The sequence below is a fragment of the Micrasema longulum genome, unplaced genomic scaffold (assembly GCF_059751315.1).
Source record: "Micrasema longulum isolate JH-2025_06_02 unplaced genomic scaffold, ASM5975131v1 h1tg001778l, whole genome shotgun sequence".
Taxonomy (NCBI): domain Eukaryota; kingdom Metazoa; phylum Arthropoda; class Insecta; order Trichoptera; family Brachycentridae; genus Micrasema; species Micrasema longulum.
Window position 1 is genome coordinate 38,417 of NW_028278953.1, and position 16,817 is coordinate 55,233.

Below are 16,817 nucleotides of genomic sequence, written 5' to 3' on the forward strand. Positions count from 1 at the left end.
AATTTTTCCCTGGATTGTGGTCTAGAACAGTGATTTTTTTACACACTATAGGTATTTACCATTGGCGTGTCCCTATATTTCCAAAATCCTGTAAAAATGCCCAGTTTTATCAGCTGTCTTTGGGCGCACGATATGTTATGGCTTAATTTTAAGATTTTTTTTCTAAAGTGTATTTTTGTAATTATATTTCTATGTAAATATATGTATGGAAAAAAAACAAATATGATAACTATTTTTGAAAAATGCCAGACGTACCAATACAGAAAATTTTATTTTGATATTCTGTCTAAAAAAATAACAAAATCGGTTCAATTTTGAGATAGGGAAAAAGGAACAGCGAAACGTTGATTTTAGTTAGGCATAAAAGGTCAGATATGCAGTTTCGCATAGTTTCGAGGAGGCACCTGCAAGGCAGTGACAGAAAAACAATCTTCAAATACCTATTTAACAAAATTCTCAGTTAAAAAAAAACACAAAAATCAAACTTTCAATTGTGTTCATTTAATCTATATACTCAAACCTAGCAATAGTAAAGCATCGCTGGGTTCAGCTCATATTTTATAACTCTAGTTAATTTGTATAGGCATTTGAAAAATTGTAACAAACTTATTATTTTTAATAAAACAGCAGGTAATTTAGAAAAGATTTATTTTCAGTAATTAGAAACATTGTTGGAGCTGTACAAGACATCACTACAAAAATGGGTTATAGTAAATATTTTAAAACAAGTTTTCATTAAATTTTAAATTAGAACTAGTTCTTACATTTGTAATTATAAAAAAATCACAATAGTTATTATTATTCCAAATCTGGTATCTCTTCATCATCCGAGTCACTACCCACATCAAAGAGATTTGGTTTATCTTCAGTTTCTGTAATAAATTAAAAAAAACTATTCAATCTATCCTAAACTAATCCCAGTACCAACCGAGACGGTTAAATGGTAACTAAAATGGATAAATAATATTAGAGCACAATAAGAAAATATTTTTTGAATTGTTTATAATTGGTTCAAGTTAGATTGCGGTTCCATGGAAGTGTTGCGAATCAGAGTTCAGAAGGCTCAAACCCCGCTTTACCTACTATATTACAATTTTATAATAGTAAGTTATATGATGGAAATATTCCGATGAACATATTACAACAGAGACGGAGAACATTTTAGAGAAGGAATATATGGAAGTCTAGGCATTTACAGGGCTTATGACCTGTCGTTGGCTGGTTTAAGTGGCCACTTTACACACTGTAATATTCACACCATTCTGCTTATTATATTTATGCTTTTTCAAGTAAGTTCATACATCTTAAGAACTAATATAAACTTTTAATAACATTTATGATTTTAAATATTTTTTTAATAAAAAAATATTTGTGTTATTGTAATTTATTCAAATACTTCAACATTCAATGCAAATATTTCTTTATAAAAACAGAAAAACTAATTAATTAAAATTTATAGTGACACCTGAAACCATGATTAAAATAAATAAAATACCTTTTAAACCTCCCATTGCTTTCATCAAGCTTCCCAAATTCTTTTGTTCGTCACCACCATATACAGCTATAAAAAGAAAAACAAATTATAATAGTTTATTAACAAAATTATTTAAAAGTTCTCGGAGATTTAGATTATAAATCAATACGAATTAATGTTGTTTTTTTGTAGATTTTACTTGATAAAACTCCATAGTTATTTTCATATAAAACACCAAGTAAAAGTGGTTTAGTTTTTTGAACAACTAGTGCTTTCACCTAAGCCAATATCTTTAAGACGTGAGGGGGGAGACCTGTGAGGGGTTAACTTTGACCATATAGTGAAACTAAAGCTGATGAAATATAATAAGTTATGTGCAACCGATTCATAGGTCATAACCAATTATGAGATAGAATACAGCGAAATATCGGTCATTCCTCAAATAATGGTTTTCCCAGATGTGCCATTTATTTCTTTTAGCTCCCAAATTAAATTAATATAAAATACACAAAAATAGATCGCATCTCATTCTCTGTCACCATTACCGCATTAATTTTTTAACTATGCTGCGTAAAGATACTTTTATATTATATTTTGTCTAAATGTTTGACGGCTCATTCCAGAGGTAGAGAAACATAAGTTTGTTGCTGCTGACGGCGCCGGTGAAGAGGATCCATCGCCTGTACCTTCATTTTCAGAAACATGCCCAATCTTTAAAGGAGTAAAAAATTCCTACTACTATGCAAATTCAATAATTGACAAAAAAAAGTCATTTGCAAAGCTAAAAATATACTGTTGACTTGCTTAATTGGAAATAACATAGCAAAAAAAATCAAATGTCAATGAAAGATTATATCCAATGGAATAAAGTTTTTTTTTTGTTTCTGTTCAACTTTCTTATTATTTTTATTTACATGCATTCATTTATATCTGAAACTTGCGTCCTTTTATAATTTTAACCTGCCAATGGCAATGCGGATTGGGAGGACGGTATCTTTACCCAATCGTGTCTCCTTGTGTATTAACACCTCTTATTTCCGCATTCTTAGTTTATTTAAAAACGATAGACAAGGGTTCCACTGTATTTTCTTTTTTCTTCTGCTTTCTCTAGGACTGCATCCTGTTATTGCTCGGAGCCTGTTCCTGGGATGCGGACGTCCAACTGTACAGCCATTTTTTTTAAGGTATTCCGTGGGTTCTGCTGCTAACGGGTATTGCCGATTCTTCATATTTCCGAGTTTCTTCTGTCTCAGTCGGAAACTTTTAATTTCACTCGTTATTAGGAGGCTTTTTGCTCTAGTGGTGTCAGCCCTTGTTTCAATGCCGTATGTCATGACAGGTCTGATGCAGGTTATATAAACTCGTACTTTGCTTTTCTTCAGCATGTTTGTTTCTCCATATAGCATTTCTGAAGCATCCAGCCACAACAACTATATTCATACATGAAATATAATTATGAGTCAGTTGTGGAGTGATATATTATGAAAATCATACAGATTTTCCCCCTGTGCAGAGTTGATGAGTTTATTTTTTAGGAGATAAAATTCAATCTGGAATCCATTTTGAGAACCCTATAGTCTACTCAATGATTTTTCACTTTCATAACTAACTGATTTAAAAAAAAATCTAAACTACTATAATAATAACTAGTCCTCACCTTCATCGTCGCTTTCAAATTCGTCTTCAATTTTGCTGAAGTCGAATTTAAGCCAGTGGCATTTTTTCTTATCTTTGGTTAATGTTGGCCAGAACGGTGCACTCTTATCAACCTGGAATAAATAAAAAATAAAACATTTTTTAAAAATTTACTTTTATTCTAAAACAAAATATAAAAAAGGACAGAGAAATCATCAGGAAGAAACATAAGATGCAGGGATTACAAACACAATTAAGGATGAAAAGGAAATGCGGAGGATAATAATAAATGTTGAGAGACTAAAAATAGTTACTTTTAAATCTTTGTAATACACGTAGAATGTGTTAGGTAAACAATTTTACTAGCCAATGATAAATTGATTGAATAAATGAATTTCAAAATGAAGTTTTGTGGCAATTGAATCTTTGATTAGGTTAAATCAATATAATATTTTATATAATAATACAATTATAAAGTCTTGGTTGTGATGATTCAAAATAGCCAGAGATGTGATAAATAAATATAATAATAATGCAACGGGCTATGATTTAAATAAATATTTAACACCACACCATTCACCGTTATTAAAAAACAACAAACGATAAACACAGGTTAAAAATATCACTTCCATCATTGAGCTACTGGTGGATTTTTTAAATCTGGCGCAATCGTAATACTTACACCAACGCATTGTGTAGTATCTATGAATAAGACCATGGTACGACATCGCACGGCATATGCATGATGAAAATGATCTCGGTCACTCTTGCACTCTGACACGCTTGTGAGAGTGACATTATTGACTTATTGCTTTGTTAGTTGCTACTGATATGGTAATACAATATACACAGGATGCTTCTGTGTTTGTCTGAATTTCACTGTGATTCTTTTTAGAAAAATATAATAATATGCATTCGGTGTTTATGTATCAAGCTATAGATTAAAAACACTGGTTTATAAATATATTTTCATTTAATCAAATCATATATACGCCAATTATCTAGTACTGGCGCTTTCGCAAAACTTACACTACTGTACAGAATATTGATTTTAAAAATCTTGATATTATATTAAATGTTTTTAAAAATCTCTTTTGGATTAGAGTGAAAAAAAACAATCACTAAATAAAAAGTCATATATTTATTTATTTTTAAACAAGCATATTTTTTTATTCAATATTTTGTGTTCATTACAATAAAAAATAATAGTGTAAATTAAATGCACGGTACAAATTGTATTGGAGAAAATATGTATAAACACTTATTGATAAACAATAAAGATGGCACATTTGGTGAAAATTTAAAATAACTTTTTTTTAAATCAACATCCTGTAGATTTTAAATGCGTTTGAGTTTTGCGAACGCGCCAGCCAGTACACTGATCAAAACATCAGTTTAAGTAAGTGAATAGTGTACCTTTGCAATGATGAGCTCTATGCATCGACCAATGTTATGTATACTGGATTCTTCTGGGACAATTTCTGCGTATAGGGGAATAGTGACTTCATATATTTTCTTATCAGGTAACCCAATTCCTTTGAAAGATAGAGATTCTTTCAGAAACCTGTTGCAGAAAAATAAAACGAGAAATAATAAATTTATAATAATAATTATAATGAACATATGCAAATATTTCATTTAATCGCTGCCTAACACAGCAAAAATGAAGAACACAAATTATAACATAAAAAGTAACTAATAAATACATGGATGATAATATATTCAGTGTACAACTTTGCCTCCGCCATTTTCCTGTATATGGCTATAGAAATAAGTAGTGGTTGAAATAAATTAATCATAAACTTGACAAATAATTTCATAACGCCCCAAAACCATGGGAATGATTCAGAAGCAAGGAAATTGGGTGCCGTATGCGTTGAAACCAAGAGACGTTGAACGGCATTTGTTTGCTTGTGAAGAGTTGCTTAAAAGGCAAAGATGGAAGGGATTTCCGCATCGCACAGTGACGGGACGAAAAATGGATCCATTATGGCAACCCCAAGCGCAGAAAATCATGTGGGTTTTTTGACCATGCTTCCATGTCGACGGCCAAACCAAATATTCATGGCTTTAAGGTCGTGCTCTGTATTCGGTGAGACCAGTTTGGCGAAGTGTATTATGAACAGTAAAAACAGAGCGAAACAATCACAGACGATCATTATCGAATGTAATTAATGCGTTTTGAGTCGAGCATTAAAAGAGCATATAACAAACGACCGCAATACTGTTGCCATAAGAAAGAAGAAAAAATCTATCATTTTTTGGAAAATTAGTTAAATACATATTCAGAATCAGGAAAAAATATGCATCTACTAAAAATATATCTATCTTCCTAAAATAACACAGCCCTATTATTTTCACTAATAAATGAGACTAAACTGCAAAAAGTCTTGAAGATAACTAAATATAAAAGGTTGTTTCTGACTTATTAAAGACTGATTAAAATTCTTATTTTTTCTTCTATTCCGTTTTTAAAAACATCAGAAATGAATGTACCTTACTCGTTTTAAATTAAATTTAAGATCTGCTGGTAATTACGAAGTTAATTGATTATTAGGTCGGCGTTACTAGTTTGAAAAACAGTAAATGGCCAGTAACGTCTGTTTTATTTAGTTGAGTAGAATCAATTGGCATATTAACACTAAAAAAGAAAGATGGTTACTTAATTACTTAATAAAAAGGGCGTTTCTAGCTAGAAACGTCTTTTCATTGAAGTATAAAAAAAATTCTCGTATTTTTTTTACTAAAAAGAAGATGAAAATGTTAATTTTTAAATATATAACGTAAAATTAATATATATTCTGTTAGGGCAAACCATAATACATACTGTCGCATAATAATATACTTAATTTTTGTAGTATTTTTCACACAGCTAATTTTTCAATCTCCGGGTTACATAATATTTAATTTCTCTGTTTTTTGTTTTATGTAGAAACGTCCTTCTTTCTTATGATGGCAGAATACAACAAGAGACACGGTAAAGTGATTTTGCAGCATGACAATGCTCGACCCCATGTTAGAAAAGTGGCCAACACATACTTGGAAACATTGAAATGGGTAGTCCTACCCCACCTGCAGTATTCTCCAGACGTTGCTCCCTCTGACTATCGCTTGTTTCGGTCAATGGCACACGCCCTGGCTGACCAGCACTTCCGGTCTTATAAAGTAAAAAAAAAATATTGATTCGTGAATCGCTTTAAAAGATAACTAGTTTTTTCAACGCGGGATACATACACTGCCTGAAAGATGGGAGGAAGTAGTGGCCGGCTATGGACAATACTTTAAATGATAAATGTATAACCAGTTTTTTTACAATAAAGTTTCGAATTTCAGAAAACAAACGGCTGAAGCAAAGTTGTACACCTTATGCAATTCCTGATGACTAGACATCCAAATTTACAAAGAATTTTTGTCAATATCTTTCATTGGAATAAATACAGCAATTATACTCTATCCAACCATTTATTTAACTTTTGACAGCTCGATTATGTGTCGATTAGGGATTGTCCTAATGCGTTACCGAATCGATTTCTCATAAAAATCGACATTATTTATAAAAAACTTTTAATCTCAACATTTTGTAGCATATAAACATACCCAGACGTTTAAAGCAGAGTTTATATTACGAAAGCGCTGTAGTAAAACTTTTTTTTTTAAAGTCTTCATTCAATAAAAAATATTGCAAAAAATACATCATTTCTTTACAAAAGAATGCAGTCTCGATAAACTCCTTAATTGGAGTTTGTCATTGGGTGCAGGAGCTACAGAAAACCCAAATATGCATAGGACTATTTTATTGTCGTAATGTAAATTGAGAAATTTTGAGTCGCGACACTGTCAGTTTGTCGGCGACAATAATAAATGACAGCGACCACGGCGCCATTAAAATTCAATATATTCTGACGAACTGTCAAATTAGTTTTGGCCATAGACACAATCCGTCGCCAATGACGCAGTGGCGGCGTTAATTCGCAATCACTTGCAACGAGACGCCCGTGCTATATAGTAACTACATTTCCGTTCGCTGAGAGTTCATTCACATTTTTTATACGTCGAGTTGAGTATTTATATTCCTCCGTATTGATTGTTATTATTCCCGTGAGCTTTATACTTACAAAATAATGCCGAAAGGTATGGTGCTTAAAGGACAATCGAGAGAGCTTGTGCTGCGCCTTTGTGAATATTTTGAAAAGGAAAGTCGTAATGGCGGACCTCTTATACCAGTGACGCAAGTTAGAGACCGTGTTGCAGCAGCATTGGGAATAAGTGCTCCAACAGTGGCAAAAATAACCAAAGAAAGCTACGGCAGAAGCGGCATGGAACAGAACACGCTATCTACGCCAAAGAAAAAACGTCAGCCCCGTAAAGTGACTGCAGTTGACAGTTTTGACGCTGATGCTATTCGCCGTCATATATACGACTATTACTTTAGAAAAGAGATTTCAACATTAAAAAAACTAGTAGAATCTCTAAAAAATAGTGGCTTGTTTCGTGGTCAAAAATCTTCTTTGGCAAAGGTGTTAAAGCAGATTGGGTTTCTATATAAAAAATGTGACAAAAGAAAAATATTGATGGAGCGCCATGATATTGCTTTGTCTCGATGTCAATTTTTAAGACAAGCGAAGAAAATAGAAAACTGGTCGAATGTGGTTTTCACAGACGAAACTTGGCTCAATGCGAATCATACGCTGTCAAAAAATTCGACTGACGACACTGCTGCCTCCGCTTCTGCAGTGCCAATGGGGAAAGGAGAACGCCTCATCATTTGCCATGCGGGAGCAGAAAAAGGATTTATGCCAGACGCTCTATTAGCATTCAAATACCAGAAAACAGGAGATTATCATGAGGAGATGAATGCGGACGTGTATGAAAAGTAGTTCAGAGAAATGCTGACATCACTCAAAGAGCCATCGATAATATTTATTGATAATGCACCCTATCACTCTCAAATTAATAAAATGCCAACGCAGGCCAATAGAAAAACTGTTATCATAAACTGGCTCCGTGACAATGGGGAGGATGTGGACGAGTCCTTACGAAAAATAGAGTTACTGGATATACTGAAAACAAAAAAACAGCCAAAACGGTACGTGATCGATGAAATGGCAGCAGAACATGGCCATATCGTTCTCAGATTTCCCCCATACCACTGTCAATACAATGCTATTGAGCTTATCTGGGCACAAGTCAAAGGACATGCCGCTAGAAACAACACAACTCCTCCTTTTACCGCTAAGAAAATGATAGATCTTCTTAAAAATGCGTGTACTAATGTGACGCCTGAAAACTGGGCAAATGTCGTCGAAAGCACAAAGAAGAAGATATTTTCTGATTGGGATCGTGATATTGCGTTTGACATTGTTAATACAGGAGAATTTACAATTAATGTTACTGAGGATTCAAGTGATGATTCCAGTTCATATAAGGAAGAATTCGACGATTTTTCACAATAAAATTAATTTAAAGTTATCTTTTGTAAGCCTACAAGTATCAATATTTTTCACTGCCGTTTTCTTTGGAAATTCACACAGAAATTTAATGTGATAGTGTAGTGGATCGACTATCAGCATTACAGACCAATATTATTGGTCAGAGTCAATCGGGCATCTGAAACGGGGTGAGTTTTTTTTGTATCTTGTTGTACTTTGACAAATAATACTAGATAGCGTTGGCTCCTCTTTCCAGAGTTGCGTAGAGCTTTGACCGCTAAGGCGTGCATCACAATTGCGTATTCAGAAATCGATAAGTAGTTTTTAATAAATATTTGATATTTTCAAAATATTGATGATTTATATTTCATGTAAATTAGTCGTATTCATTATTAAGCGAATAAAAATACTGTGGCTTTCGATAGAATTTTTTTTTTTTTAATTTCTAGTTTTAATTTAATTCACATTTTATATTTTTTCATGAAAAAATCAACTTGTATAATCCTCATTGTATAAGTAGGCTCAATAAACATCGATATCGATAAATATCGGAGCAAAAGAACATGTCGCTTCACTATCGTAATGAAAAAAACATGAAGTATTGCATTTTTCGGTCTATGGTTGCCTGTCAATAATTACGGAACTTTATAGGCGCCCATGTGTCAAAAGTTAAATAAACGCTTGGAAATACTGTAATGAATATAATACAGTATCCATGAACATTCCTAATCAGATGGGTTTTGCATTCTCCCAGTTTTATCTGATGAACCTGTGACATATTTTTCTTGGTTTAAATTATTTCGTTACCTATTACTTTTAATCTTTAGTGAAAACATTTTAGTGCGTGTTCATAAATTCCCAATACTGAATAATTGCCTTATAAAATGAAAACTACATTTATTTAAAATTCTAATACCCAGTGTAAAAAAAAATATATTTATCCATTAAGTAACACCTAGCTTTATTATGATGCTTGTCCATCAAAGCTGTATAATTTTATGAACGCGAAGGGAGAGCTTGTAATTATTTACAAACGAAATAAATTACTGTCATGTAATTTCCCATATTCCTACATAATGTGTTGCATGTTTTATTAAGTTTGTTGCAATTAAAGACATACAATTTAAACAAAATATGTTTTCGTAACTTTGATATCAAATTAAAGAACCTGTTATAATATAATAATAACATTGAATAGAAAATTACTTTTTACTCTTACTGATTTTTACATTTTATAAAAATATCACTAACCCTCAATTGCCGCAGTCAATTGAATTACCGCAGTCAACTAAATTACCGCAGTCATTAAATTACTGCAAAATTATATAACTTTAAAGTCTAGCACGTGGTGTACTGTGTTGATACACCAACAAAATAGCAAAAATTATTGATCCAGTGATATTTTAAGATAAAAGCGGTTTAGTTTAGTTATTAATTTATAGACCGAGTGGATTGCTTCAATATTTGTAAAAGTTCTGTTGGTAGAATAATCAAGTTCTAAATTCAGATTTTTTTATAAAACATATTGCGATAAGCATAGAGTTCGCTTACATACGCTTCAAGCAAATGAGCATACAAAAAAGAATAAACACCAACTGGAAAATAGTGCACAGGGGATATCAATACCTGATCAAAAATCATCAATACATCCCTAAAGTATGCAACATTCCGCATTATTACAAAAAGTTATAGTACGCTCATGAAGATCATTGATATAGAGGTATCATAGAAAGTATCGTAAACTATTTTGCTAGTTTTATGGTACTTAAATACAACTGGCAAAATAGATCACGATAGAAATAAAAACATTTTATTTACAAGACTTATTTAGATATTGTATAAGTATGTAACTCTTTCGCTGCTGAATTTGGGGAGCGCGGCTGTAATGCTCGTGCGGGGTTTATTTTAGAATTAACCTTTTTAACAAAATAAATTCATACATTTATTTAAAACACTTGATTATTTATATGTTGTGGATCATGACACATTACATGCTTAAATAAAACAATGCTTTTTTTCACAAAATTCAATGCCCTTTTACGTGGGCACAATTTAACTAATTATTTATTTATTTTACATGATACTTTTTTTTCAACTTTCTATTTATCGATTTCAATAGTGTTCCAGAGACATGTACATAGATTAAATAGCAATAACAACGCATAATAATAATTGAACTGAAACGCAAATATTCGCAAGGTATACTTACTTAATTTCTGGATCCTTACATTCAATGTTCATTGTTAGGTACACAGCTCTGGAGTTCTGTGCCCATACAGATGGGGGGTATAGTACTGGGCTATGGATAAACAAAAACAATATGTATTAGGTGTGGATTGAAAAACAAAACTATTTTGATCAAATATGGGGTTCTTACACGGTGGAAAACATAAAACTGATTCTCATAAATGATCATTTTAACTTTATTTTTTTTTAGAGGTTAAAGTAGGATTTGTTTTTAGTTTTTATACTCTTACTTGTTGATAAGACTGACAGCTTCTCAGTACTGAGACTGAATATGCATCGAATTTGTTTTTTAAAGACTAATATAAAAAAGAGATTAATACTTTTATATAGGGTTCCACACTTTGAACAGGGAAACTAACTTCTACACATAATATATTGATACATATAAATTTAACAAATGAGACAAGCATTATACTCGTCAAACACGTGAAAAATCTATTAAAAAAATAAGTACTATTTCGAACTTCGTCAAACCTTGTCGTAGTATACACGAACACGACGTCTACACGGATCCGCCCATAAAATTACCAATATTAAAACAACACTGGAAGAAACAATATATTTTAAACTCACGTAGGTTACTAGATACAGGTGTTCAAATTTACATTTAAAAACTAAAATAATAAGCGATCTCACCGCTACCGCCGGATTTAGGTTATATTACTTGCACTAACTTTCATTGCCATAATACATTACTTTGTGAAAATACACAAAAAATGTAAAGGTAAATTGTCATAAAAAGGCGGCAGAATTTATGAAATTACTAAAGCAAAAAGAACATTTCGAAAATTCTAGACGCTTCTAATCAATAGAATAATATAAAATGGCCGACCGCAAAACACGTTGGTGAAAATATAACAATGGGTGTGCGTACGATTTATAAATGAATCTCCACAATAAATTGATAAATAAACACTCACCCTTCAGTCGACATATTTGAAATAGATGAACTCGAAGAGTCAACGTAGGAACAGCCGAAGTAGAAGCTGTGAAGAGAACTCGAAGATCCTGTCAATCGACCGCCGGTACAGGAGGTTTGTTTCCGTTTGGAACTGGTTTGGATTTTTCACTATTCTTTACTTTATCTTTATTGGCTATGTTCTCGAATCAAGCAGCCAACTGCACGCACTTAACTTTTCTATGAAGTTCGTACAATAGTGAAGTTCTAAGTAGGGATGAGATAATGATAGATATCGATATTATAATCGGAAATAAATTGGTGAATAGCTGTCATCCCATAGGGATATTGGGAATAATTTTTAATAAGGGTAAAATACTTTTAAGTGTCCCCCAACCAAAGTAATACTTCATGTAATACTTCAATATTTCATGTCATATATTTATGTATTTATTAATACAGAGAGTACATGATTAGATTACCTACATTTTGTTAATTGTATTTATTTTATTTTTCAAAATAAAAATAAATGTCAATCCGCCTTAATTTTACCATGTGGTGTGGATTTGGTCGATACCTATAAAACATTATTATAAATAACAAATAGTCCTCCCTGGAACAAGTTAAACTCATAAGGAGGACTTTTAAACCATCGATTGACAGACTAGCGGAATGATTTTTGAGCCTTTTTTTTGCGATCGGAATTTTCGCGTAAAAACGGAACATAACCGCTGATGAATCTGCAATTCTTGGTTGACCTATATATAAACGGTATATTTACATATTTTTAAATCTGTATAAAAATATATTACGATATTCTTAGAGGGATACTACAAATGCTGTATAAAATGGGCACCTTCTTGTCTTTGGTGTTCATTTTCAAACTATTTTACCCGATCGCTCTGACAATTTGTTTTTAAATATTCTAATTTTGTTCTATCATATTGAATAATATATATTTCTGAAATCTTTATCACATTTGCTATAAATTGGCGAAAACAATATAGTAACTGTTCCAAACTTTTTATAAAGGAGCCCACATTGAATTTATTCTGTAAACTGTTACTTTACGTCTCCTACGGTCTATTCACGTCAGAGTGTTTTCATACTTTCTTGGGTGTCCCGCAAGGCTCTAACCTGGGTCTATTGTTTTCAATTTTCATGAATAATATTAAAAATGTAATTTTGAACTCGCGTTTTCTGTTGTTTGCGGATGACTTAAAACTATTCTTAAAGGTGACAACTTCTGAGTCTTCTCCAAGCGGATATATCTAATATATCTGAATGGGGAAGGCGAAACAAACTTAGGTTTGATGTTTCCAAGTGTTCGGTCACGTCCTTCATTTCGGGCCCAAAAAACTCTATTTTCACTACAAGATGAATGACCAGAATCTGATACGAACATCGAATGTTAAGGATCTGGGCGTTGGATTTGTGAGCACCCTGACATTTCATGAACACATAGAGACAATCAGTGGTAATGCATTGAAGATGTTAGGATTTGTTCTGCGTACTGCCAGGGTTTTCAAAAATATCCGTGTACCTAGAACTCTGTACAACTCCTTGGTGCGAAGTAGGCTCGAGAGTGGCTCGATGATTTGGGGGCCACATGAACTGAAGTACTCTCTTATGATAGAGAAAATCCAAAAGAAGTTTCTGAGATATCTCTACATGAGAGAGTGCGGGTATTATCCTTATTGGCTCTACCCTACTGAGTTTCTCCAGGGTATGCTTGGCTATACATATATATATATTTGACTACCCATTTTTATCGATTGTTGCACGGTATGATCGATAATTCTGAGATTATGATGAGCATGGATTTGTATGTTCCTGATAATTACCCAAGACAGTGTCAGCATAGATTGTTTCATATTCCAATATACAGGACCAACCTGCCTATGATTATGCCTGTTGGAAGGGCTACCGCTATGCTGAACATCATCGCTCTGGATATTGATCTGTTCCATGTATCCGAAGGGGTTTTCCGAAGCAAGATTCTCCTAATACTTTAACAAGAGTCTCTTTCAAGTATTTTTTTCTTTTTTATAATATGTACGTATTGAATATATGTTTTTAATATATATTTTATTCAAAATAAATCAATTGAATTGAATTTGTCTGAATAAAGCTCTCGAAATACTGACAACGGTGGCAATTTTTGAAAAAACATTTTTATTTCACAAAATCGAAAAGAATAAGTGTTAAATTTGCAATCCGTCAAATGCAGTTTTTGCCACTATTATGTCGCCAACGACGTTGTTTGATGAATGGTATTAATCCGTTTATTCAAAAAGTTGTAGGGAAAATCCTTTTTAAGGGCTAGAGTCTACACTCTAACAAGGAAAATAAAGGAATTTCGCTTGAATATTTTGAAGCGCAGATTATGCCCTGGCACTCAATGGGTAGCGAAATTGATAGCTGAGATCTGCGCTCCAACAACCGAGCGGTTAAATTTATTTCTACACACCGCTTATATTATATATTTTTCAGAGATGAAGCTTTTAATTATAAGGAAGTCAAGAAATTAATATACCTAGCGTATAAAATACAATTTGTTATCGGTTATGTTTATATAATGATGACTTTATGGACTCTGTAGCTTTACCATTCTGCCTATGGATAGTTGATTTCCATATGGCCTTTTTAAGATTTCGTATAAATATACCTAATGGGCCTACATAATGGGCCTATATAAAACCCGATGGGCTTTCTTTCATAATTATCATTTCAAAAATAAATTTAACGACCATGACCGACGCTTGTCTATTGACTTGTCATAAATCATTTAGTATTAGTATTCACTGATAGGCGTGGAAAGGGAAATTATTAATACTAAAATTTGTTTTTAATTTTAAAAAAAAAATTGTGTCTAGCATAGGAATCGAAAAAATCGAAATTTATGAAAAAAATATATATGTAAATTGTCCCATCCCTATGGTCTCCGATTTCAAATTTCAAAAAAATGATGACTTGATGACATTTTGAGCCTTACAAAAAATCAAATCCCCCCCCATCCTCTTATCCCGAGGACGAACTCTGCATTGAAACTCGATTTCTTCTTTCTCTATCAGAGGCATCCAATAAAAGCATTTTTATGTCTTGGATCCCTAGCCATTGTAGTATTCCCGGTAACGAGAGGGTGGACGAGTTGGCAAAGAAGGCGGTCGATTCCGGGGATCCTGCCTATAGTAATTTCCTACAACTAGGTGATCTCGTTATGACAAAAGAGAAGCAACTTCACACATGGCAAGAATATTGGGTAGCCTCCTCCCAAGCCAAGGGAAGACACCTTTTCCAATTGAAACCAAATGTAACAGAAAAGCCTTGGTTCTCCAAAGTGATTTTGAACGAATTGGAGACATCTTCTATATGCAGAATGCGCATTGGACATTGTTGTAATATATCTCTTTTGTTTAGAATCCATGTCCGGGACTCTACCATGTGCGAATGTCAGCTTGAGGAGGAAGATCTGAATCATGTTTTCTTTGGATGCCCTATAATGATTGTTATCCTGAGTTCGTATCTGACCTCTCCAAAATCAGCGTCCCATTCCCCACTAATATTTTAACTCTCTTGTCCCAATAAACAGATATTTAAAATTTTATATAAATATGTAGTTATAAAAGGAATTAAGTTGTAAATAAGTTATATATTATGTAAAGTGTATGTTAAACACAAACACACCAACTTGTATCACCATACTCACACATGTGTAAATATTTAAATAAGTCAATCTTAAACTTGACACTGGCTAGAACACCCCAGTTAGGGGTGAAAAAGCCAAAAAAACTAAGAAGAAGAAGATGACATTTTGACATTTTAAAATTACGCGGAAACTGTCGTTCCCGGTTGTCACCGTATGCTCAATTCATTGATACGATATAATATTTATGTTTTAATTATACCCGTGATCCAAATGAATGTATTATTTAGCGTATTTAATACATAATATAATACTATATAGAAAGGACAGAAGAGGAAGTGGATATTGGTGTATATGTCAGTGAAATATGTTACAGGTTTATTGTTTATTTTGCTAGATACGATATTCATTATTACATTACACTAATAACAAGTTAAATTTCATTTTTATTATCCTTATGGACTTCATCCTAGAGAAGTCAATTCCAATAGATCGAAGAATATCCATCTCCCGATTCCAAAAATTCTGCAACCTTAGAGTATGCCGATGATGCGGTCCTAATTGACGATTCAGTCGGGGGTTTTCAGGTCACTTAAAATAGTAAGTTAAACAGGTACTCCGCATGCATGGGTTTAAAAATCAGTATTGCTAAAACCCATGTACTGTGTAACACTTCGTGCCTTGATGCCCAAAATCCTCTGGCTCTGTCAAACTTAATCATCGAAAAGGTCGAGAGTTTCAAATACCTGGGAGTATATGTTACGGAAAATGGCAGCTTTCAAAAATAACTGGGAGTTCGGTTAGGAGTAGCAGGCGCCACATTTGACAGTATGAAGGCTGTCTGGAGATCGGATATTTACTCAGTGAAAACCAAATGCCGCTTATAATATAACGCCTGCATATCACCTATTTTCCTCTAGGGATGCGAATCGTGGCACCTCACTAGGACCCAAAACACCGAAATTCTGAGTTTTGAGAATAGGTGTCTCAGATAGAAGAATCTTGGGATGCGGTGGTTTGCCTTTGTGAGGAATGAAGTAATAAGAGAACAGACGCAGCAAACTCTGGTGACAAAACTGTCGCCAAGCGGAAGCGATACGGTTGGCTAGGTCATATACTGTGGTTGCCTCCTGAAAGCCCACGCTGAGAACCACGCTTGCCTACTTTACAAGGCATTAGGTTCTCGACGCCCACTTCTGACTGTTTGTCAGCAGTTTATTTCAGAACTTCGGGACGAGAACCTGACTTGGGACGACGCACGGAAGCTGGCAGCCGATAGAGATGCATGTAGGCTCTTTGTAGATACCATATGCTCCGACTAGGGAGCGGACATGGAATGATGATAATGATAGCAGAATGTCTCAATTATTCATATCATCTCTATGCAGATGATTTACAACTATATCTTCATTGCAGACCTGAAAACACTAGTGAAGGAATAGAATCGATGTCTAACACGTCTCGGCTTAGGGTTTATATTATCGTCAC

At 33.3% G+C, this 16,817-nt stretch overlaps 1 protein-coding gene across 1 annotated transcript; it reads right to left on the reverse strand.

Annotated features, from left to right (window-relative positions):
* Nucleotides 1-631: 631 nt before the first annotated feature.
* On the reverse strand, nt 632-11,883 carry p23 (cytosolic prostaglandin E synthase). The gene is made up of 6 exons (XM_088237736.1): nt 11,706-11,883; nt 10,748-10,837; nt 4,526-4,673; nt 3,132-3,243; nt 1,496-1,561; nt 632-872 (listed from the first exon to the last, which is right to left on the reverse strand). The coding sequence occupies exons 1-6, from the start codon at nt 11,717-11,719 to the stop codon at nt 799-801; spliced, it is 504 nt and encodes a 167-aa protein (XP_088093862.1). The 5' UTR covers nt 11,720-11,883; the 3' UTR covers nt 632-798.
* Between the last annotated feature and the right edge of the window lie 4,934 nt (nt 11,884-16,817).